Genomic DNA, 22,319 nt, shown 5'->3' with positions numbered 1-22,319 from the left:
TTCTTCCTCCCACAATTCTGTTCTGTCTCCCTGCCTACCTATGTTCTGACATATCAGGCCAAGCAGTTTTCTTTATTAATTAACCAATGAAAGCAACAGACAGATAGAAGACCCACCTACATCACCTGTGGAAATCAGAAGAGGGTATCAGATCCTGTGGAGTTGTTACAGGCAATTGTAAGCCACCCCATATGGGTGTTGGAAACAGAACTCAGGTCTTTGGAAGAGAAGTGATCTTAACTGCTGAGCCATCTCTCCTGCTTGGTTTAGTTTCTTCTTTCTTTTAAAATTTTCATTTATTTTTTATACTTTTGTTGTTGTTTTTGAGACAGGGTTTCTCTGTAGCTTTTTGAGCCTGTCCTGGAACTCACTCTGTAGTCCAGGCTGGCCTCGAATTCACAGAAATCCACCTGTCTTTGCCTCATGAATGCTGGGATTAAAGGCATGCACTGCCACCACCCAGCTATTTTTATACTTTTAACAGCGGTTCCAGGCATTGAACTCATGTCCTCATGCTTACAAGGCAAGCACTTTATCCTCTAAACCATCTCCTCAACCCTACTTTCTCTTCTCAAGGACATAGTTCCTCCTGTTTAAAGTATAAGGCAGTGTGGTAGATAATTTGTATTGCTTCTAGGATTCACTTTGACTTTCTTACCTTGACATTTTCTTCGCTTCTTCTGAGGAGATAACAGATAACTGGATAGCATGGTTATTGCTGAAATAAAAGAAAGGAGTGTGCTGTTTAGAAGCTGATGAGTGTTTCTGGAGTGCAAAGGTTAGCCTTACACTCTGATAGAGAATAGGCGTTAGAGCTCAGGAGATGGCTCAGTGAGCAAAGTGTTTGCCGTAAAAGCATAAGGACCCAAGTTTGATCCCAGTGCCAGTATAAAAAGGCTCTAATCCTAGAGCTGCAGAAGTGGACACAGCAGATAGGGACTCATTGGCCAGCTAGCATAGCCTCAAGGTAGGGAGAGCCTCAGGAATGACACCTAAGGTTGAGCTTTGAGTTCTGGCTTCATGTTTATATTCAGGACCCCCCTCCTGCCTCCCCTCCCACATACACACACAATTAAAAAGATGAATCTTTGCCAGGCATGGTAACACATGCTTTTAATCCCAACACTTGTGAGGGAGAAGCAGGAAGATCTCTGTGAGTTTCAGGCTAACCTGGTCTATATCAGTAGTTCCAGTCCAGCTAGGCATACATAATGTGACCCTTCCTCAAAACTCACTCACTCACTCACTCACTCACTCACTCACTCACTCACTCACTCACTCACTCGCTCAGTGTGTGTGTGTATCAGGTGATATGTACATAGTAGCACACATACATATTTGGGTGTATATATGTGTACACACACACACACACACGACCTGGAGTCATGGACCCAGGTTTGAGTCCTAGGAGTCCTAGCACCCACATGACAGCTCACAGCTGTTTATAACATCAATTCTAGGGCATCTGTTGCCCTTCCTGGCCTCTGCAGATACTGCACACACACACACACACACACACACACACACACACACACACACACACACACACAGAGACACAGATGCATACATACATACAAGTTACTTCCCTTAAAAACATTAAACTTAGGGCCTGAGAGATAGCTCAGCAGTTAAGATTACTCACTGCTCTTTCAGAGGACCCAGGCTTGTTTCCTAGCACCCACATGGTGGCTCACAAATGCCTGTACCTCCAGTTCAAAAGACCTGATAACTCTTCTGGCAGGCAAAACATTCACACATATAAATACATAATCTCTTTTAAAAAAAAATTTTTTTTTTTAAGTTTACTCATTGGGTAAAGTACTTGCTGTGCAAGCTTGAGGATCGGAGTTAGGATGCCTGGCGGCACACACTTGAAAGGTAGGCATGGTAGTGCCTGCTGTAACCTGGAGCTAGGGAGTGCAGGGACTTGCTTGCCAGCCAGCCTAGCTGAAATAACGAGCTCTTGCCTTAAAGAAGATGCCCTGTCTCAGAATAAGGTAAGGCAGTTGAGGACTTTCTAATATCAGCCTGGTCTCCACACATGCCACACATGCATATACCACACACATAATTTCTGTCTTTTTACACTCATTTGTGCACATGTGTGGGGGAGTGGGGGAGGTGAGAGGACAGCTTGCAAGAGTTGGGCCTTCTCTTCCACCATGAGAGTCCTGGAATCAAACTCATGATGTTTGCATTGACATCAAGTGCCTTAACTTCTGAGCCATCTTGCTGCCCCATCCCCCTTTTTAAGCAAATTTTGAAAAGTTTAAAAATAAATATAAAATAAATAAATATGTGAGTTCAGGGCTAAGAGTGTAGTTCATGACTTGCTAGCATATATGAAGGCCTGGGTTACATCCTCAGCACTGCATGGTGACACACACCTGTAATCCTACCATTTGGGAGTCAAGGTCATCTATGGTAACATAGTGAGTTTGAGGCCAGCCTGGTCTACAAAGCAAGTTCCAGGACAGCCAGGACTGTTATACCACAGCCTGTCTCAAAACAAACAAACAAACAAACCAGAAAAAAAAGTCTCCACCAAGACTCAGTCTTTTAGTTGTGAACTGGATTTTAGAGGATTCAGTCCATCCTGCTGTGGTGTTTGTACAGAGCTGCTCTAAGACTGCTGTCTTGGACTTCCTTCCATTTCCATTTGGATGCAAGCCCGCGTTGTGCAGCACAGCCCTTCTTGTGCTAAAACCAGGAAGCTAAGCCAATGAGAGAGGTTCATGAATCTCTTCATTTCTTCTCTTCAGCCTTCCACCCTGGGCAGAGGGTCCCTCCCAACAGCCAGTGTGGCTCCTAGCTTGCCCTTCAGAGCATCAACATCTCTGCTTGGAACCTTGCCCATTGGTGCAAGGTATGCTCCTCTGCCCTCCTTTGCAGAGTTGTATCCACCTCCGGCCTCGACCTTGGAAGATTTCTTCTGTTCTTCTTTAAATTCATTTTCAGTGACTGAGTCCAAGCGAGGTAAGACTTTCTCCTAAATTATAAACAATTACAGTCAGTTTTCTAAAATGAAACTGTATATGGCAATTTTGTAAAGCATTAGGTGGCAGTTTCTTGAATTGTTCTCACTGTGACTAAACTCTAAAGAGGGAGCCCTTAGGTCTGCACTTGGCTTCACGTAACTGACATTCCCAGAGTCAGAGGCAAGGGCATGACGTAGGCTGGGACGCAGCACTGGTTTTAGGCTGTATGATTGGCTAAACTGGTGTTCATTGTTTTGGGTAAATGTCTTGAAATGTATTCTGCAGTAAAAGTCTGTCCCATTTTAAAGGATGTGAAGTGGGAAAACATTAAAACTAGCTTCACATCTGGGTTTAGAATTCTGTTGAGTTCAGCAACCTATACCCTCATTTTATCATGGAGTACTGAGGTCTTAGTTTGGTCAGTACTAGGCTGAGTCCTTGGTTTGGGGTATTTTGTTGTTGTTAGTTTTCTTTTGTTTTTTCTGGGGTGCTAGAGATGGAATCCAGGGCCTACAATTCAGGGCCTGTACTTCATACTATAAATAGTGAGGAAAGTCTTCATAGTTTTTGAAGCTATTGTTAAATAGTTAAAGGATAAAAGTTTCTGTTTCAGATATTTACAGTGGAGAGATTGAGAACCATGGGATGCAGAATGGCAGAGGGCGTACTGAATGGCAGACTATGAGATGAGACAGCCCTGAGCCTTGTGCTCTCATTGTCAGCGGGAATGTAGATCTTAATCCTACTCAGTAGGCCCTGCCTTAGTTAATTTCTCCAATAATGGCTAAGGGTTATTTATGCCCCTGGCTCTGGAAGGAAGATTCTACAGTTTGTCAGTAGTGAGTAAGAAAGCTCATAGGATTGGGATGGGAAAGCTGCGGGAAGCCATAGGCAGTCAGCTACAGAGCCCTTGTGTGCTGATTCCATGTAGAGTGAAAAGGTCTGTTGAAGTCTTTTTATTATTTTAGATCTGTCCACCTCAACTGCTAGAGAGGGAACAACGCTTAACAACAGTAAATCCTCCCTTTTCCTTGTAAGTTCACTTCCTCTTTTGTGAATACGTCGCTTAAATTGAACGTAGGCCTGTGCTTAAGTAACTGAATTATATGAATGAAAGTGAAAGTCTCCCTTGAATTTTTTGTGTGCTGTGGGGAATCGTGTTATAAAACTCATTCAGAAGATCCAGTAATAAATGTTTGAGTGTGCGACTGGGTCTGTCAGTACAAAATAATCACCATTACAGATAGTGCAAGCTTTACTTAGTGTAGCCTAACAGCAAGGAGACAGGAGAGCGGAGTGTGTAAGATGTGTGTCCCATGGAAGCAGACCAATCGTGTCCTAGTCACAGCCCGTAGAGGATATTACTAGGGGGGCCCAGAGTCCAAAGAGCAAAACACAGAAACTGGCAATTTGTCATAGAGAAGCACACGGGAATGGAATGGCACCAGCCTCGTCCTACCCCCACAGGAGTTCAGTTCTTTCTTTAGTGATAGTACAATATATGTTGCCTGTTTTGTTTTGTTTTGTTTTGTTTTTTTGTTTTCTTACTCTTTTTGCAGATGAATGGACCAGGCAGTTTGTTTCCCTCTGAAAATTTCCTGGGAATTGCAAATCAGCCTAGAAATGACTATGGAAACTTGTTCGGAAGTGTGATTGCTAAGCCATTTTCATCAGGGACTCCTAGGCACCCCCTTGAAGGAACCCACGAGCTGAGACAAGCTTGCCAGACCTGCTTCGTAAAATCAGGTCAGCACCGAACTAGTGGGCAGCAGGATGCAAGTTATGGAGCTGTTACTGGTGGAAGCAGCCTTGGCTCTGGCGGCTCTCTACTCAAAATGTTAGGAATCAGCAAGGAAAGAAACAAGCAGCATCTGGTCCAAAAGTGATTTAAATTGTTGCCTTCTTTTAGTTTATGAGCGATTAGAATTCTTATCTGGATCATTTCCCTCAGTAAGGTGCCTTAACAAGGCTGCTTTTGAGTAGAACACTGTATGTACTTGGTGACAAAGGTACAAGTCTACTCAAGCAGCCTGCCCTTAGATTTGGGGCCTGTGTAGTCAGTGTCCACTGTTCATGGCTGCTTATAAACTGCCTATAAAATTAAAAGGTGTTTGTTCTGTCTATGAGCAATCTTTTTTTATGTCTTTTTCAGGTCCTAAGTTAATGGATTTCACTTACCATGCTAATCTTGATCATAAATGTAAGAAAGATATTTTAATTGGTAGGAGAAAAAATGCTGAAGATAAATCATGGAAAAAAATACGTCCAAGACCAACAAAAACAAATTATGAAGGACCGTATTATATATGTAAAGGTATTTATTGTAATTACTTAATTGTGTATGTTATATGACTAATCAACTTTTGGCAAGTCTCTGTGCTGACCACCAGGCGTTTTCCTGTAACTCTTGACTCCTTTTGTGTCGGTACTTCCTGTTAAAAATGCTTAGTCGGTGGTGGTGCACACATTTAATCCTAGCACTCAGGAGGCAGAGGCAGGCGGATCTCTGCTTTCCAGGACAGCCTGGTCTAGAGAGCAAGTTCCAGGACTGGCTCCATAGCTACAGAGAAATCCTGTCTCAAACCACCCCCCACCCCCCAAAAAAAAGACAAAAAAAAAAGATGCTTAGGTTAGGAGAAAAACAGTACTTTGAATCGATCAGTTCATATTTTCTGCTATTTTTACTTTTTTTGTTTTGTTTTGTGTGTGTGTTTTAACATTTTGAGTATATGTTGTAGTTTGTGAAGACAAGGCCTAGATATGGTTTTAAGTAGAGGCCCCAGTTTCACCTCTGAGAACCACAGTCCTGGAATAGAGCTCTGAAAGTGCTCCTGAGAGTTTGCATTCTCCTTTTGGTTTAAGCTTTGTCTGAGTGAGCTTTGAATGCCACTAAAGAAGAAAGAAAAAAGAAAGACAACCACTAAGATGATTTTATTTGTTTATTCATTTATTTATTTTTGGTTTTTTGAGACAGGGTTTCTCTGTAGCTTTGCTGCCTGTCCTGGAACTAGCTCTGTAGTCCAGGCTGGTCTCGAACTATTTTTGGTTTTTTGAGACAGGGTTTCTCTGTAGCTTTGCTGCCTGTCTTGGAACTAGCTCTTATAGACCAGGCTGACCTTGAACTCACAAAGATCCTCCTGCCTCTGCCTCCCAAGTACTGGGATTAAAGGTGTGCACCACCACCACCCAGCTTTATTATTTTTTTGTAGTTTTTATTTTATTTATGAATTTTATGTGTACAAGTGTTTTGTCTGAGTATATGTCTGTGCATCTGAATATATATTTGTTCAGGGACTGAGGAGTCCAGAAGAGCATTTTTATCCCTTGGACCTGCAGTTATAGAGGGTAGTGAACCACCATGTAGGGGCTGGGAATGGAACCTGGGTCCTCTGAAAGAGCAGCCAGTGCTCTAAACTGCTGAGCCATCTTCCCAGCCTGATTTTTTAAAATTTATTATGTATACAGTGTTCAGCCTGCATGCTAGAGGAAGGCCAGATCTCACTATAGATGGTTGTGAACCACACTGTGGGTGTTGGGAATTTGGACTCAGGTCCTCTGGAAGAGCAGCCAGTGAGTGTTCCTCACTGCTGAGGCATCTCTCCAGCCCCCCAATGTGTGTGTGTGTGTGTGTGTGTGTGTGAGAGAGAGAGAGAGAGAGAGAGAGAGAGAGAGAGAGAAAGAGAGAGAGAGAGAGAGGCACTATTCGTTATTCAAAATGACATTTGCATACAGATGTAATACCTGCTTTGGTCATATTCACCTGCTACCTCTCAAGTCCCACTTTCCCCACAAAATGGTTTTTAACCTTAATAGGATATACGTGTGACTATTGAAGTGTCTTCTCCCATCGCAGTTAAACATTTTTGCTTGGAGACTGAATCTTACCCCATGCTCATAGGGATGGCTGTCCTTGCTTGAAGCTCTCTGAATTATTAGGGATGTTCAAATGATGTTGTAACTGTGCTTGCCATTCGTTGGCCCTGGAACAGGTGTCTCTGACTCTCCTACTTTTCCAGATGTTGCTGCAGAGGATGAATGTCGATATTCTGGTCACTGTACATTCGCTTATTGCCAAGAAGAGATAGATGTGTGGACCCTTGAAAGAAAAGGGGCATTCAGTCGAGAGGCTTTCTTTGGTGGCAATGGAAAGATCAGTCTTACTGTGGTCAAACTTCTTCAAGAGCATCTTGGAGAATTTACATTCCTTTGTGAGGTGATTTCTTCATGACTCATTTTCTGCTGTAAAATTTAGAGAGCTCTTGCCTGGCGTACATAGATGTCCCAGCACTGTTTTTAAAAGCATTGTGGCTAGGTGCTGTGGTGCACGTCTTTAACCCAGCATTTGGGAAGCAGAAGAAGACAGATCTCTGTGGTTGCAAGGTCAGCCAGAGTGAGCTCCAGGTCTTCCAGGGCTACTTAGTTAGACTTTTGTTTCATTCAACAAAAAACAACAACAGCAACAAAAATTGTGTTCAGGTATGATGGCACCCACCTTTAACCCAGCACTCCTGGAAGGCAAAGGCAGGTAAGTCTCTGTGAGTTTTAGGTCAGTCTTATCTACATAGTGAATTTTAGGTCAGCCAGGGATACCAATGATTCCCTTTCAAGAAAACAAAAATCTCTAAAAATTTCTGATTTGTAAGCCTCAGTGTATAAAGTGCTCAGCAGACCCTGACATATTGTAAAGTAGTCATTCAGTAACCAGTCGCCTCTCTACCAGTGTATGAAGAAATAGGAGAAATCTGAGCCTGGTGGTGCATGCCTATAACCCCAGTGTGCAGGAGTTTGAGGGAGAAGGACCACTCTGAGTTCAAGGCCATTCTGGACTATACAGAGATTCTGTCTCAAAATAGCCAGAGCAGAATGAATGGTAGTAAAGTTTCATGTTGAGTATCAATTGGCACATATTTTAAATCCATAAAAGGTACTGAAACTAAAGCAGTATTCTTGGCACAGAACTCAGACTTGTGTTTATTTGTGTGATAATTTTCTTTTTTTCTCTATTTCAGAAATGTTTTGATCATAAACCTAGAATAATAAGCAAAAGAAATAAGGATAATTCCACTGCTTGTTCTCACCCGGTTACAAAGCATGAATTTGAGGACAATAAGTATGTTGGTGATTTCTCATTTTTATAGTGACAAAAAAATAGATTTTCATAGATCTAATAAAGGCAATAGTAGACTAGGTATCGGGATATACACAGTTAACATTAGCAAAGGAGGCAAAGTTAGGTAGATCTGGACTTCAGGACAGCCAGGGCTCCATAGTGAGACCACGCTGCCTCAATGAAAATAAAGGAAGAAAGAAAAAAGGCAGGATAAGGCATTTTTCCTGCTCTTCTGTTCTTCTGAGAAGCAATAACTATTTTAAATGTCTTTTAGCTGGGTGTTACGGCACATGCCTGTAATCTCGGCACTCAGGAAGGTTTGAATCTAGCATGGCCTGCATGGTAAACTAGGACCGCTGGTTCTCATTTAGAAGGCAGTCTCGATACAGCACCGCAGTGAACCAGTGGGGTGACTCAGTAGGCAAAGGCACTTTTTACCAAGTCTGACGGCCTGAGTTCATCTCCAGGACCCACATGGTAGAATAAACAGAACTTGTTCCAAGTTGTTCTCTGACCTCCAAATGTAGAGCATGACACACATGCGCGCGCGCACACACACGTTAGATACATGTAATAGAAAAGGCAAAAAAGTTTTTAAAAATGCTTCTTTTGCCCGTTTGAGAATTAAGTAAATGAATTGCTTAGAATTACTAGATTATTTAATATAGAAGATCATATTAATTTACAGCTTCTTGTGACATGCATTTAGATTTTTCTTGTTTAAACTGTAATTAGAAATTAGTTATGTGCATAATTTTTTCTGGCACTGGTTTTAATAAAATAGTTTTTCTGACTAGAACTTGCCATTGTGTATGTGTGTGTGTGTGTGTGTATATATATATATATATATATATATATGTATATGTGTATATATATATGTATATGTGCATGGTTATTCAAAGTTGGAAGAGCAGCATTAAAATGTTTCTTTCCTTCTCTCTCTCTCTCTCTCTCTCTCTCTCTCTCTCTCTCTCTCTCTCTTTCTTTCTTTCTTTCTTTCTTTTTTGGTCTTAGGTGCCTTGTCCACATTTTGAGAGAGACCACAGTAAAATATTCCAAAATACGTTCTTTTCATAGTCAGTGTCAGCTTGATCTGTGTCGACATGAGGTCCGTTACGGTTGCTTAAGGGAAGATGAGTGCTTCTATGCCCATAGTCTTATTGAATTGAAAGTATGGATAATGCAAAATGAAAGAGGTGGGTCTGTGTTGGCTTGTTACTGTCTCTGTATTAGGAGTCGGGGAGTGCCAGAACAGTCATAAGAGGAGTCACCTTCTTAGCTAGTTGATTTGATAGTAGTAGCAAAGGCACTTGTTGCCAAGCCTGATAACCCTGGAATCCATGCGACGAAAGGAGAGAACTGACTCCTGCACCTTGTCCTCTGCTCTCCCCTTGTGCACAGAACAGAGTAAATAAATTACTTGTAATAAAATATGTAAGTGTGCTGTTACACAAAGAAGCCCTGTCTTGAAAAACCAAAAAAAAAAAAAAAAAGTGAAGTTCCAACCCTCAGGACCAGCGTTGGGATTGAATTTAGGGCTGTGTGCGCGCTGGGCAAGCTCTTGACCACTGAGTGGTCTCCAGTCCATTTTCACTGTTTCTGTCACTACATTGTTGAGCTAGCCTAGAACTCACTCTGTAGCCCAAGCTGATCTTGAATTTGGAATCCTCTTGCCTTAGCTTCCTGAGCAGCTTAGATTACAGGACTGGAGCCACCATGTTTGGCTACTATAGTGTTTGTTTTAAAGAGTTACCTATTTTGGATGTGGTTTCATGCAGTTAATGATTGATATTTACATGTAGCATGGATTTTAAGAATGAAGAAAGGATTCCTCAGAAGGCATAAAGAACTGTGCTTGTAAATATTCTATTCGAAAAATGTAATGCAATGTACATTTCTTTGATGGATCTGGCTGCCTGAGAACGGGGAAGTCAGGGTTCTGTGTGCCCCGACCCAAATGGGTGGGTACTGTGCTGTGTTAAGAGAAACTTATCCATTTCCCAGGTATCTCCCATGATGTTATTGCTCAAGAATCCAAACAGTATTGGAGAAGTTTGGAAGCAAGCATGCCTGGGACTCAGGTATTACTCCTTGTTCGTGTCCTTGTGAATTGGCGCCTTTCTGGAGTTGCCTAGTTGGTGCGGGGTTGGTGACAGGTTCAGGTTCATGCTTGCAGTCGTTAGTATTTGTTCCCCTGGGTACTCCCCTGTGAAAAGGTTATCTGCATTGGTCACCATAGGAACGGCATCCTGTAATGTCTGTAAAGACACACAGCACTGCTTTCTTTCCTAGTTTACCTGGGGAAACACTGGGGCTTGGACTTTGGCAATTCTTGCTTAAGAGACAGATGGACTGTGTTTTGTTTCTGTGTCCTTGGTTAAGTTGTAAAGCCATTCATTCATTCATTCATTCATTCATTCATTCATTCATTCATTCATTCATTCTTCTTCACCACCTGAAAGCCACTCAGCTCCAGTAGTTAGTTCCAAAAGGAGCTGTCTTGCTTTTGTTTTTGGTTTTTTTTTTTTAATTTTTTGTTTATTTTTCAAGACAGGGTTTCTTTATATAGCCCTGGCTGTCCTGGAACTCACTCTGTAGACCAGCCTGGCCTCAAGCTGAGAGATCCACCTGCCTCTGCCTCCCAAGTCTGGTATTAAAGGTTTGTACCAAAAAACTAGCTTTTGTGAGTTGAGGTGTGGTGTGTGGTGTGTATAGTCAGTTTTGATCAGATTCTTTTGTGTATATGAGACAGTTTAGATTAATTATCCGCATATATTATTTATCAAGTCATGGATCTAGACAACTAAGCTATTGTGGTACAAATGCATTGCAATTTAATATGCTGGTTTAGGAAATTGTTTTCTGTTATAATTGGTCTTTCATTGTTTAAGGTACTTGGCAATCAGATAATGCCTGGATTACTTAATATGAAGATAAAATTTGTATGTGCTCAGTGTCTGAGAAATGGTCAAGTCATTGAACCAGACAAGAACAGAAAGTACTGCAGTGCCAAAGCGCAGCACTCGTAAGTATGTGTGGATGTCTGTCAGTCCTTGCACTCCATGGGGTGCAGTCCTGTCTGTAGAAAGGAGGCCAGGACAGGAAAGTCAATAGTAGATGTACGAACAAAGTGAAAGGGGAGAGGCTTTTAGGATATAGCAGGTGATAGTTCACAAGTGCTGTTTTCTTTGTTTAGAATTCAGTCAGTGCTGATAAAGATCAAGAGAACGTGAAGCCATAGACCCATAAGGCATTTCGCAGAAGGGGTGAAACAAGAAATCTCTGATCCCTTGGGTGCTCCTGCTGTGCCTTTCCTTTTAGGTTACGTCATCTTTTGCCCAAGTGTTGTATTTTCTGAACTCCATGTTTTTTAGGTGGACCAAAGAGCGTCGTGCGATGAGAGTGATGTCTTTTGAACGTAAGAAGTGGAAGAACATCCGTCCTCTCCCCACAAAGAAACAAATGCCTTTACAGTTTGATGTACATACGTAATTTTTAAGCCACTTTTTTAAATTAGGCATTTCCAATTATTAGAAATTAGTGCTAATTCAGAATGAAGCTCAAAACCCTTTAAGTGCTGCTGAAATTGAATCTGTGTTTTTGTTTTGTTTTTGCTTTTTGCTTGCCCTTTGGTGTATGTGTGTGACTCCAGCAGTTTTTATATTGATTGGTACTGCATAGATTACTTGGACAGAGTGAAAAGATAACCGGACTTGAGGAAAAGTGAGGGAATTCTGCATCACCTGTGTGGCTTGCAGCTCTGCTAACTTAGTCACAAGGCAGTCTTTGCAAGGCTCTTTGTCTAGAGTGGAATTAGATGACTTTTGTATGAAAAGTTAAGAGATTTATTGGAAACTTGATATCTTGGGCATTAAAAGGATAAGGTTGTATGTGTACCAGAGACTTCGCTAAAACATGCATCTGGGCTAAGTTGTAGTTCAGTGATAGAGTACTTGTCAAGTGTGTGTGAGGTCCTAAGTTCAATCCTTATTACTACTGTGATTCTTATTGTAGTTTCTGAGGCAGATGTTCGGGGCTGTTGATTTTTATTTAATCTTTAATGTGGTGAGCTCTATCACATAACATTTCAGTAGCTTATTGCCTCTTTTCCTCCAGTCATGTTAGGTATTGCTAGAACAGATAATCCTCTGTGTGTGTGTGTGTGTGTGTGTGTGTGTGTGTGTGTGTGTGTGTGTGAGTATGTAAGAATGTGCAGAAAATAATCTTTCAGAAGGTCCCTGTCCCATGTCTTGGTTTCATTTGCACATCTGTTAAATTGGGATCATTATGCCATAGAGACAGTAATATCTCATGGGAGTCTTTGAAATCCAGCACAGTGCCTGGTCTTGTCCTTCGTATTCCCTGTTTCTTATCTTTGAAAGACTTTGGGTAAGCCAGGAGTGGCAGCTTACCTGTGATTCCAACACTCAGAATGTAGAAGCATGATTGTTAATGCAGAGGCAGGAGAGTCACTACAAGTTTAAGACCAGCCTGGTGTACAAAGTAAACAAATTCCATGCCAGCCAGGGTTACATAAACAGACCGTGTCTCCAAGTCTCAAACAAGAGGGAAGAAAAAAGAATGTGCCCTAGCTAGTGATTACACTGTCTTATTGAATAGGCTGTTGACCTCTTGTAGGTTTTCATGTAGGATTACTGAATTTCATCCCAACAGAAAATTTAGTGTTGGGATTTTGCAAAAGCAAATGCTGAGCATTCACAGTTCTGTAAGATGAATAGTGGGAAGAGCAGACGTAGCCAAGGTAGCAATTAAGGGTTTATGTATCACAACCAGCTAGCTGGCGAGACCTAGAAATGCGCTTTCTTGGTGATGGAGGTTTTCCTTGTTCTTGGAGACTAGTGACTCTTAGGAAAACTTCTGATGATTACTGTCACTTCGTGATTTTACTAGTGCGCCCTGTTTCCATTGCTGATTAAAATCCCACATAACCAGAGGAGTTCTGTTTGAAAGCCTATTAACTCCCTGACCTGGTTAGTGTAGCTGTCTTCAAAGACACTGTGTCTAGTGAGTTGTGGCTAAGGTTAGCTCTCGGTGTAGGGTCATTAGCACTTTAAGTCTGGAAGCTTCCTGGCAGTGTCTAGTAACTTGGAGCAAGCTATAGTCTCTTTCTGTTCCCAGGACTGATTTGGAAGCATCCTGAATATTCTAGGAAGAGAACAATAGCCACCTGACAGACAGGGCATCAAATGTGCTCCATAGAGATAAGGTCCCCAGTATTTGACTTTGTAGGAAATCTGTGCTACTTAATTCTGTGCTTCATTTTCTTTGGGAAATTGTGAAATAGAAATGTTTGCTGTCACTGTCTCAAGTATTTTGGGCTTATGATCCATTTGGATGGAATTGATCTTGAAGTTTGTACTGCTAAGCACTGATAGCAACAACTACTTTGTTTAAATGTAAACATTAGTTATACTTAGCAGTGCTCTGTTTTAAAGTGTATGCGTGTGCATGTGTATATATGTATACGTGTGTGTTTATACATGTACATATATTTATTTTTCACACAGCTATGCAACCATATTGCTTCTGGAAAAAAATGTCAGTATGTTGGCAACTGTTCTTTTGCTCATAGTCATGAGGAACGTGAAGTGTGGACTTACATGAAGGATAATAGAAGTAAGTTCGTGCTATTTATGTCCTTTGTCTTCTGTTAAGTTCAGTTCCCCATGAACACAGCAAACAGCTTGCATGGTTTTGGCTGCAGCTGGAAACGTGACCATGGCCTCCTTGGTGTGGAAACAGACTTTTTTTTTTTTTAAAACTTTTTGAGATAAGGTTTCTCTGTGAACTTGCTCTGTAGACCAGGCTGGGATTAAAGGCATGAGCCACCACTGCCTGACCTGTGGAAATTGACTTCTGATGTGGGTTTGGTTAGATCACATTTGGGTGTGAATCTGTAGTTCCTTATCCTGGGTATAATAGGTATCTTCCTTACAAGAGAGAAGCCCAGGATAGCTCAGTTGGTGTGACTTTAAACAAGATTGCCTCATTGGTCCATCAGGTAGATGAGAGTTTGAGAGGCGCTTCAGACAACCTTTACTTTTGAACCTAAACAGTTTTACTACAGAAATTTTTGTTTTAATTTTAAAAACACACACACACACACACACACACACTGATAGAAATGCATGCACCCAATCCCTCTATTACAAGAATCATTTGGAATGAAGGCCGACCTGCCATGTGATTTGTGTGGAGTGGATGCCCTCTTGTTCTACTTAAAGTAGGCCTTCTTGAGGCTTTTCCTGCTTTGTCAGGAGTCTGGAGTCTTCCATGACTCCTGCCGCCACGCTCTGAAGGAAGAACAATCTCTAGTTTTATGCCTCATCTCTGATTGATGATTGAATGTTAGAAAATTTCAAAGCCAAATTTAGACTAGATCTCACTACCAGAGTTTTTAACACTGTTTCTCAGCTTGGAACATAATTTGCTGCATAGTCTTCCTTCCCTGGGAACATCTGGGCCTGTCTGGAGATGCTGTCATACCCATGACCCGGGAAGATGTGCTACTGGCTTCTAAAGACAGGGTCCAGGGGTGCTTCTAAATAGCCTGTAATGGACTAGACAGTGCATTATCCAGCCAGAAAGGAGCAGAGCTGACTTTAGTAAAACCCTGGCCTTAGGCTTGACAATAATGTAGAATGTACCTGTCCTTACCCAGGAACCAGCCTGCAACCACTGTCCAGAACCTGTCATAGTGATATTGTACATTGCACCCCAGCATGTTGATGCTCTAGGACTGTGGCTTGATTGGTGGGCCTCTATTGGTTGGGTCAAGCCTTGCTTCTGTGGGGTTTCCCATCTTTCACAATGACCAGGATGTATGTCAGCTGCAACTGTTCTCTTCCTGTAAGGCACCTCCTGTGGTGACAGCACTGAAGAGTTAGTGTAGCACAGGATGACCTGAAGTAGTGCTGAGGCCTTTTGTGCACAGCCTTGTGATATTCTTGAGTTTTAAACACTTCCAAGTGTCTTGCAAATACAGGAAGGAGTTAATAATGAAGCTATTTTTGTACTATTAACAAGTCCTGAAAATTGGTTCTTCTGCCTGAAAGTTTATCTGCTGCTTAGGTTGGATTTGTCATCTCTCAGGTCTAATGTAATAACTGTTTAGTTTTGTTTTGTTTCATTTTATTTATTTATTGGGGAGTGCAGGGTTTCTCTGTGTAGCCCTGGCTGTCCCAGAACTTGCTCTGTAGGTCAGCATGGTTTCAAACTTAGAGATCTGTCTGTATCTGCCTCCCAAATGCTAAGAATAAAGGCATGAGTCACCATGACGTTTGTTTTGAAAATGTACTGAGTGATAGTAAATACACATGCTTGTTTGTGTATTTGAATGGCATTTCCTGGTTGTTTCTAAACAGTTCCTTTTTCCTCAGTACATGATATAGAGCAGTTTTATGAACTCTGGCTGAAGAATCAAAAAAGTGAAAAAAGTGATGATGTAGCCAGTCACTGTAACAAAGAAAATGGGAAGCAGATCCATATGCCAACAGATTATGCTGAAATTTCTGTAAGTACCATTGCTAACTCACTTGTGCTTCGGGGCTGCTCCTACAGCTTTCTCCTCTCACTTCTCCAAAGCCTGGCTCTGGCACCTTCTGGTGTCTTTTTTCTACTATGCTTTTTTTTTTTTTTTTTTGCCATTAGCTTAAGTCTCCTGTGCCTGAAATACTCTTGCTTGAATTTTTGTTTTCAAAAACATAAAGAAGCTTGGTTGGGATGGAGCTCCATTGGTAGAGTCCTTACCTAGCATGCACAATCCCCTGGGTTCAATCCCCAGCACCACATCAACTGGGTGCTACATGCCTGTAATCCCAGCACTCTTGGGAAGTCGAAGCAGAAGTATCAGAAATCCAAGGCCATCCTTGGCTACCTGGCAAATTAGAGGTCATCTGGGCTACGTAAGAACCTGTCTCAGCCAGATGATGGTGGTGTACACCTTTAATCCCAGCACTCGGGAGGCAGAGGCAGGCAGATCTCTAAGTTCAAGGCCAGCCTGGTCTACAGAATGAACCCCAGGACAGGCTCACAAACTACACAGAAAAACAAAACAAAAAAGAGAGAACCTGTCTCTAAAACCAAAATTGTTACACACCTTTAATCTCAGCACTTGGGTGATCTCTTGAGTTTAAGGTCAGCCAGAGCTCCATAATGAGACCTGTACAAAAAGTGAAGAAAACATGAATGGCTTGAGTCTACTATTCCACATTAAGTGATGTTAATACTTGGTGTCTGTAAAATAGGTGAAGGTTCTACAGATAAAGTTGGAAGTGTGTCTCTTCTTCCCAGAGGAACAAGAACCAGGGGGTGTATTTCCCTATATGTTTATATATCAGTGATGTGACCTTTTTTTCTTTTAAATGAAAGGCAGTTCACTCTGTAGCCCAAGCTGACCTTGAATTTGAACGGTCTTCTTAGTCTGCAGAGCCCTGGGATTACAGGCATTAGCCACCACACCTGGCCATTATATGTGGTTATTCTTCCTTTGTATTGGCCTGGCATGTTTATACCGTGTGCTGCTGCCATTTGTCTTTTGCTTCTCACCCATGTCCTTTACCATTTCAGGGCTGTGTCTGTCCTGGTCTTTTGTGTCTCTGCTCAGGACACAAAGGAGTTTGAATCTTTCTTAATACTTAAACCTCTTTGTGATGTGTAACTTTGTCCGTGAAGGGCCAGCATATTTACTTTCTGGGTACCTGGTACAAATCTGGTATAGTCGGGGCTCGTGTATAGAATTGCTGCTGGTTATTCTAGAGCTGGCCCACTCTGACCTTAATGCATGTCCTGCTTTTCCTTGGGGTGTAAACTTCTGCCCAGAATACTTACCTGCTTCTCAGATGACTTTGCTTGTACAGCAGCTTCTCTTGGCCTCCTTGTCAGAACTTAACTAGATGACCTGCACAGGACCCATCCACTCATGTATGTTCCAGTACTGTAGTTGGTCCTGTGCTGGTGCTACCTCTGATTCTGGGTTATATGTCCCTTGCTTGACTTCCCCAGAGTGGAGCCTGAGCTGAGCTCAGGCCGCACTGGGAGGTGCAGGCTCTCAGGCAGCACGTCTTCCCACACGCTTTAGGTGGACTTCCACTGCTGGATGTGTGGGAAGAATTGTAACAGTGAGAAGCAATGGCAAGGTCATATCTCCTCCGAGAAGCACAAAGAGAAGGTTTTCCACACTGAGGATGACCAGTATTGCTGGCAACACCGCTTCCCCACTGGGAACTTCAGTATTTGTGAGAGGTATGTAGGCCCTGTGAAAACAGCTGATCTCATGGTACTTCTTTGGTTATTGTATCTGCAGACAGAATAGAATGTAGGTGGTAGTCTTGTTATAGGCCCTGGAAGAATAGAAATATGCAGGTGCACCTATGTTACAGTTGTCTGCCCCGGGACGAGAGGCTGTGCAGGTGTGCCTATCCAAACTCACCATATCTCCTCGGAGAAGCACAAAGAGAAGGTTTTCTACACTGAGGATGACCAGTATTGCTATCATCTTTGGATTCTCATCTCTAATTCTCTGATCTTTTGTCACAATCTTTGCTCACAGTAAATGGTCATCAAATAGAGGTGGCCTTTAGCGGAACGACTCAGCAGTTATGAGCACCTGCTGCTCTTGGAGAGGACCCGGGTCACAATCGCCTTTAATTTCAGGTTCCAAGGGATCTGACATGCTCTTCTGGTCTCTGCAGGCACGTACATGCATATGGTACACATATATACTTAGGCATATTTATATATCCTGAAAATAAAAAAAAATATTAACAGAAAGAAAGAAAATAGGAGCATAACTATATCATGCTTTCGTCTTAGAAAAAAATTAAATAAAAAGTGGGTGTGGGTATGGGGATTCATGCTGATAATCCTAGCAGCAGGAAGCCATCATAGGGAAATTACTTCAAGTTTGAGGCTAGTCTGAGCTACAAAATATCTCAATGAAAAAAAAAATGAACCGCCCCCCACCAAAGACAGGGTTTTTCTATGTCACAGCTCTGACTGTCCTGGAACTCACTTTATAGACCAGGCTGGCCTTGAACTCACAGAGATCTGCCTACTTCTGCTGGGATTAAAGACCGTGTGAGGTCAGGACCAACCTGATCTACAGAATGAGTTCGAGGACAACCGGAGCTACACAGAGAAACCCTGTCTTGAAAAAAACCAAACAACAAAAAGAATTCTTTTTTCTTATTTTTTTTCGAGACAGGGTTTCTCTGTGTGTAGCTCTGGGCTGTCCTGGAACTTGCTTTGTAGATCAGGCTGGCCTCAAACTCACTGAGATACACCTGCCTCTGCTTCCTAAGTGTGGGGGTTAAAGGTGAGCACCACCACAGCTGAGTGATTTTCTTATTTTTTTAAATTTAATTTATTTAGTCTTTTACATTTCCCCATCCCCAACCAGAGGCTGGGAAGATGATTTAGCAGGTATGAACACTGCTTACTGCATAAGGGTGAGGACCCGAGTTCAAATTCCCAGAACCCATGTAAAAAGCCAGACATGTTTGCCAGTAGGAAGCACGGGGACAGGATGGTTGATGGAGCTTGCTTACCACCAGCCTAGCTTAGGTTCAGTGAGAGACCCTTTAAGGGAATTACGGGGAGAGTGGTACAACAGGGTACCCAGTGACCCTTCTCTACTGTCCACACCAGCCTAGCACTATTCCACTGAGCTATACCCCCAGCACAAGTCTGTACTTTCTGATAAATTCTTTGAAATAAATTCATAGTACTAATTTCCCTGTAATGTATATTGTGCCTATTCAAGACTTGTTTCCCAGGTTTAAGCTTCCCAACTGGGTCTGGGATGCAACTCAAATGGTTAGAAGGGACATGTACTTAGTAGGCAGGAGGTCCTGTCTGTTATCCCCAGCAGCAAAAACAGTGGGACATGATAAGCTGTGACTGCAGAAGGTATGTGCAGGTAGGTGGGTCATCAGTTAAGGAAGACTATGTTCTAATTGCCTCATGGATGCTAAGCACGCTGCCTCCTCCTGACAGGTATATGAATGGCTCCTGCAAAGAAGGAAACAACTGTAAATTTGCACATGGAAATGCTGAACTTCTTGAATGGAAAGAAAGAAAGAATGTCCTAGAGATGAAACTCAGCAAAGCACGAAAAGATCACTTAATTGCCCCAAATGATAATGACTTTGGAAAATATAGTTTTTTGTTTAAAGATTTAAACTAACACACTGGCTTTTATGTAACCCAATCAGAGCACTGACCAGAAAAATTGGAGGTGTTGAAAAAGCACGTAGCAGAGGAGCTGCAGGTTTTCTGCTTGATTGGTATCTGTCGTTCTGAGCAGCAACCCACAGTAGATAGGAAATGGCTGTTTGATAGGCCTGGCCTAGCTCTCACGGAGCCACTGGCATCAGATGGCAAAGTGACTTGCTGCTGGTTGCTGTCTGTTGGACAGACTTTTGGATGAGGTGTGTTGAGAAAGAGGATAAAGTTTACATCTAGGATGACTCTCTGAGTTGGTCCATCAGATAAGAACCATGACCATGAGAGAATAAGTGGACACTGGGATCAGAATACATAATGGATGAAATTATTTACATGTTTTAGTGGAACGAATTTATATAATATAATAAAGTTTGCTACTTATCTGTATGTAGGTTGCTAAAAAGGATTTTAACTCAGATTTTTAAGCCAAATAACCATTTAACACTACTATCTGTTAAATGGGGTATTTTCTGTATTTGTATGTTTCACTGTGGTAAGGGAACTGATGATCATGTACATCAAGAATATTTTGAAAATAATCAATTGACATAAATTTTATTTCTTGGTCTTTTGCTGTTTGAATGATGATTTTTGAAAGATTAAACTTGTACTGTTGGTATTGTGTAGTGTAAGGACCAATATTGCCTGTATGTAATAAAAGATTTTATATAGCGATGATGTTCATAGTTTTGGTGTAGTCTTTTCTCCATAAAGAATTATTGGAACAGGCTTTTACACAGGTTTTGTTTTTTGGTTTTATTTTTGTTTTTGGTGTGTGGTGTGCTATGGCTTGAGCTCAGCACTTTTATTTTATTTTATTCTTTTGGTTTTTTGAGACAGGGTTTCTCCATATGGCTCTGACTGTCCTGGAACTCTGTAGATTAGGCTGGCCTCGTCCAGCACTCTGTACATGCTAAGTGGACACTACCTCTGAACTAAATGCCAACCTGTTTTCACTGTTTTGAGGCAGAGCTGACCATGGGATTCTCCCGAGTGAGTGACTATAGGCCTGTATCACAAATTGGTGGTTTTTCTCGAGACAGGATCTTGCATAGTTCTATCTAGTCTAGTTTTGAATGCCTGAGCCTCCTGTTTCCACCTCCCAAGTGTAGAGTTAGAATCATCGGATGTGCCACCAAGCCTGGGTTTTATTTTAATTTATTATTAATGTGTGTGGACTGAGAACTGAGTCAATTCTCTCCTGTGCCTTCATGGGGTTCTGCCGATTGAGCTTGCGTGGCGGTGCTTTCCCTTAGCTCTGACCATCCTGGAAATCCCTCTGTAGAGAGTGTGCTACCACCACCCGGCTTCCATAAATTGTTTTTAAAATAGTATTTGTATTTGGACAGTGATAAGCTGCAAACTGAAGGTCTGTGACTTATTGCCTCAGTATTTGGACTGAATCAGCTTTCATGAGCCAGGTGGTGGTAGTGCCTATCTTCCAGAGGTCCTGAGTTCAGTTCCCCGCAACCACATGGTGGCTCACAACCATCTGTAATGAGATCTGGTGCCCTCTCTGGCATGCAGAACACTGAATATATAATAAAGAAATAAGACATGAGCTGTGGGAGTCTTCAAAAGCACTGTATATCCAACACCTTTAATAGGCCCTTGGGATTGTTGCGAGATCACTGAGGGCTTGGGTAAGATGACAGAAATGACTACGCTAATCTCCCAGCAGAGTGTACTAGCAGGGCAGAGGTTGGTGAGCAGGGGTGGCCCATATGCTGCAGTAAGGTGGGGGGTGGGTCTATGAGGGACTTTAAGAACAGGATCTAGGCTATGAGAACCAATCCTGCAGTAGCCCAATCAGAATTATTTCTCTGGGATGAATCTGAGGAGGTGGGATGCTGAGAATCCTAGGGAAAAGGTTGGGCAAGCTGCAGATAGTTCAAGTGAGGAGACCATGGTTTTCCTACATGAGTCCTCAGAGACTTTCTACAAGTTTCCCCCTAGTATTGGAGAGTGAACCTAGCTAGGGCTTTATATTTTAGGCAAGTATTCTGCAGTGACTACAACCCCAGTCCTTATCTATTACTTGTTTTTGGCACTTGCAACAGGCGTACACCACTCTGCCTCTCTGTAGCCCTTGCTGTTCTCTGGAACTCACTTTGTAGACCGGGTTTTCATTGAACTCAGAGATCTGCCTGCCTCTCCCTCTCAACGCTGGGTGAAAGTCCCACCACCACCTGACTTGTTTGGTTATTTCTTATCTCCTCTTTTCCCAAGGAGTGTAAGATACACTGAGAAGTTTTCCCTGCTGCTGTTTCATCTTAAAGATGAGGGCTGGAGAGATGACTCAGTAGTTAAGAGCACTGACTGCTCTTCCAAAGGACCTGGGTTCAATTCCCAGCACGCACATCGCAGCTCACAACTGTCTGAAGATCCAGTTCCAGGGGATCTGACACAATAAACCATAAAAAATGTTTTTTAAAAAAAGATGAAAGAGTTGTATAGCCTGGGGACAGAGCTGTGTGGTAGAGCACTTGCCTACACATATAATTCTCAGCATCACACACTCAGAAAAAAAAAATCATTATTTTAAACTTTGGAATCTAGACCAGGAAAGTTTGAGGTCTCATGCATACCAGTGACAGTTTTGTCCCTCAAACTCACTCCCCTTTATTTTCTGTACCCGACCTGCTCAGCAGTTTGCATTTTTCCAGAAAACTCTATCTCTGCATAAAACAGCCCATATCATGCTCTAGTTTGCAGCCACAGCTTGGATCTCCATATCACAACACTGAGACTGATCATACCTCATCTTACTGGACAGAAACAGTAAAGTGTGTGTGTGTGCGCACGCGTGCATGCGTGAGTGAGTGAGTGTGTGTGTGTGTGTGTAGGGGGCAATTGCCACCTCAAGTCCCCTAAAGGCAGTTTGGAAAACTAATAATTGCCATGTCTGTAAGACTTGGTTATCTCCAGGGGATGGTTTTTATTTCTAAAGTAATTTTATGTGTAGGGGTGTTCTGCCTACATGA

General features: G+C 42.2%; 1 protein-coding gene across 3 annotated transcripts in view; it reads left to right on the top strand.

Moving 5' to 3' along the window:
• The window catches only part of Zc3h7a (zinc finger CCCH-type containing 7A), a 42,441-nt gene extending 22,428 nt beyond the window's left edge, over positions 1-20,013 (top strand). For all 3 annotated transcript variants that reach the window (XM_075942045.1, XM_075942047.1, XM_075942046.1), the window contains exons 10-23: positions 2,763-2,976; positions 3,947-4,011; positions 4,538-4,724; positions 5,131-5,292; positions 6,995-7,191; positions 7,988-8,088; positions 9,103-9,284; positions 10,093-10,169; positions 10,980-11,113; positions 11,463-11,568; positions 13,617-13,725; positions 15,489-15,622; positions 17,189-17,352; positions 19,105-20,013. In XM_075942045.1, coding sequence (XP_075798160.1) covers positions 2,763-2,976; positions 3,947-4,011; positions 4,538-4,724; positions 5,131-5,292; positions 6,995-7,191; positions 7,988-8,088; positions 9,103-9,284; positions 10,093-10,169; positions 10,980-11,113; positions 11,463-11,568; positions 13,617-13,725; positions 15,489-15,622; positions 17,189-17,352; positions 19,105-19,294 — 2,022 coding nt within the window. In that variant the 3' untranslated portion in view covers positions 19,295-20,013. The remainder of the gene's footprint in view (positions 1-2,762; positions 2,977-3,946; positions 4,012-4,537; positions 4,725-5,130; positions 5,293-6,994; positions 7,192-7,987; positions 8,089-9,102; positions 9,285-10,092; positions 10,170-10,979; positions 11,114-11,462; positions 11,569-13,616; positions 13,726-15,488; positions 15,623-17,188; positions 17,353-19,104) is intronic.
• The last annotated feature ends 2,306 nt before the right edge of the window (positions 20,014-22,319 follow it).

Source organism: Microtus pennsylvanicus, chromosome 11, assembly GCF_037038515.1.
Source record: "Microtus pennsylvanicus isolate mMicPen1 chromosome 11, mMicPen1.hap1, whole genome shotgun sequence".
Taxonomy (NCBI): domain Eukaryota; kingdom Metazoa; phylum Chordata; class Mammalia; order Rodentia; family Cricetidae; genus Microtus; species Microtus pennsylvanicus.
The sequence above is the reverse complement of the archived record's forward strand: the minus strand, read 5'-3'. Positions and strand labels throughout refer to the sequence as shown.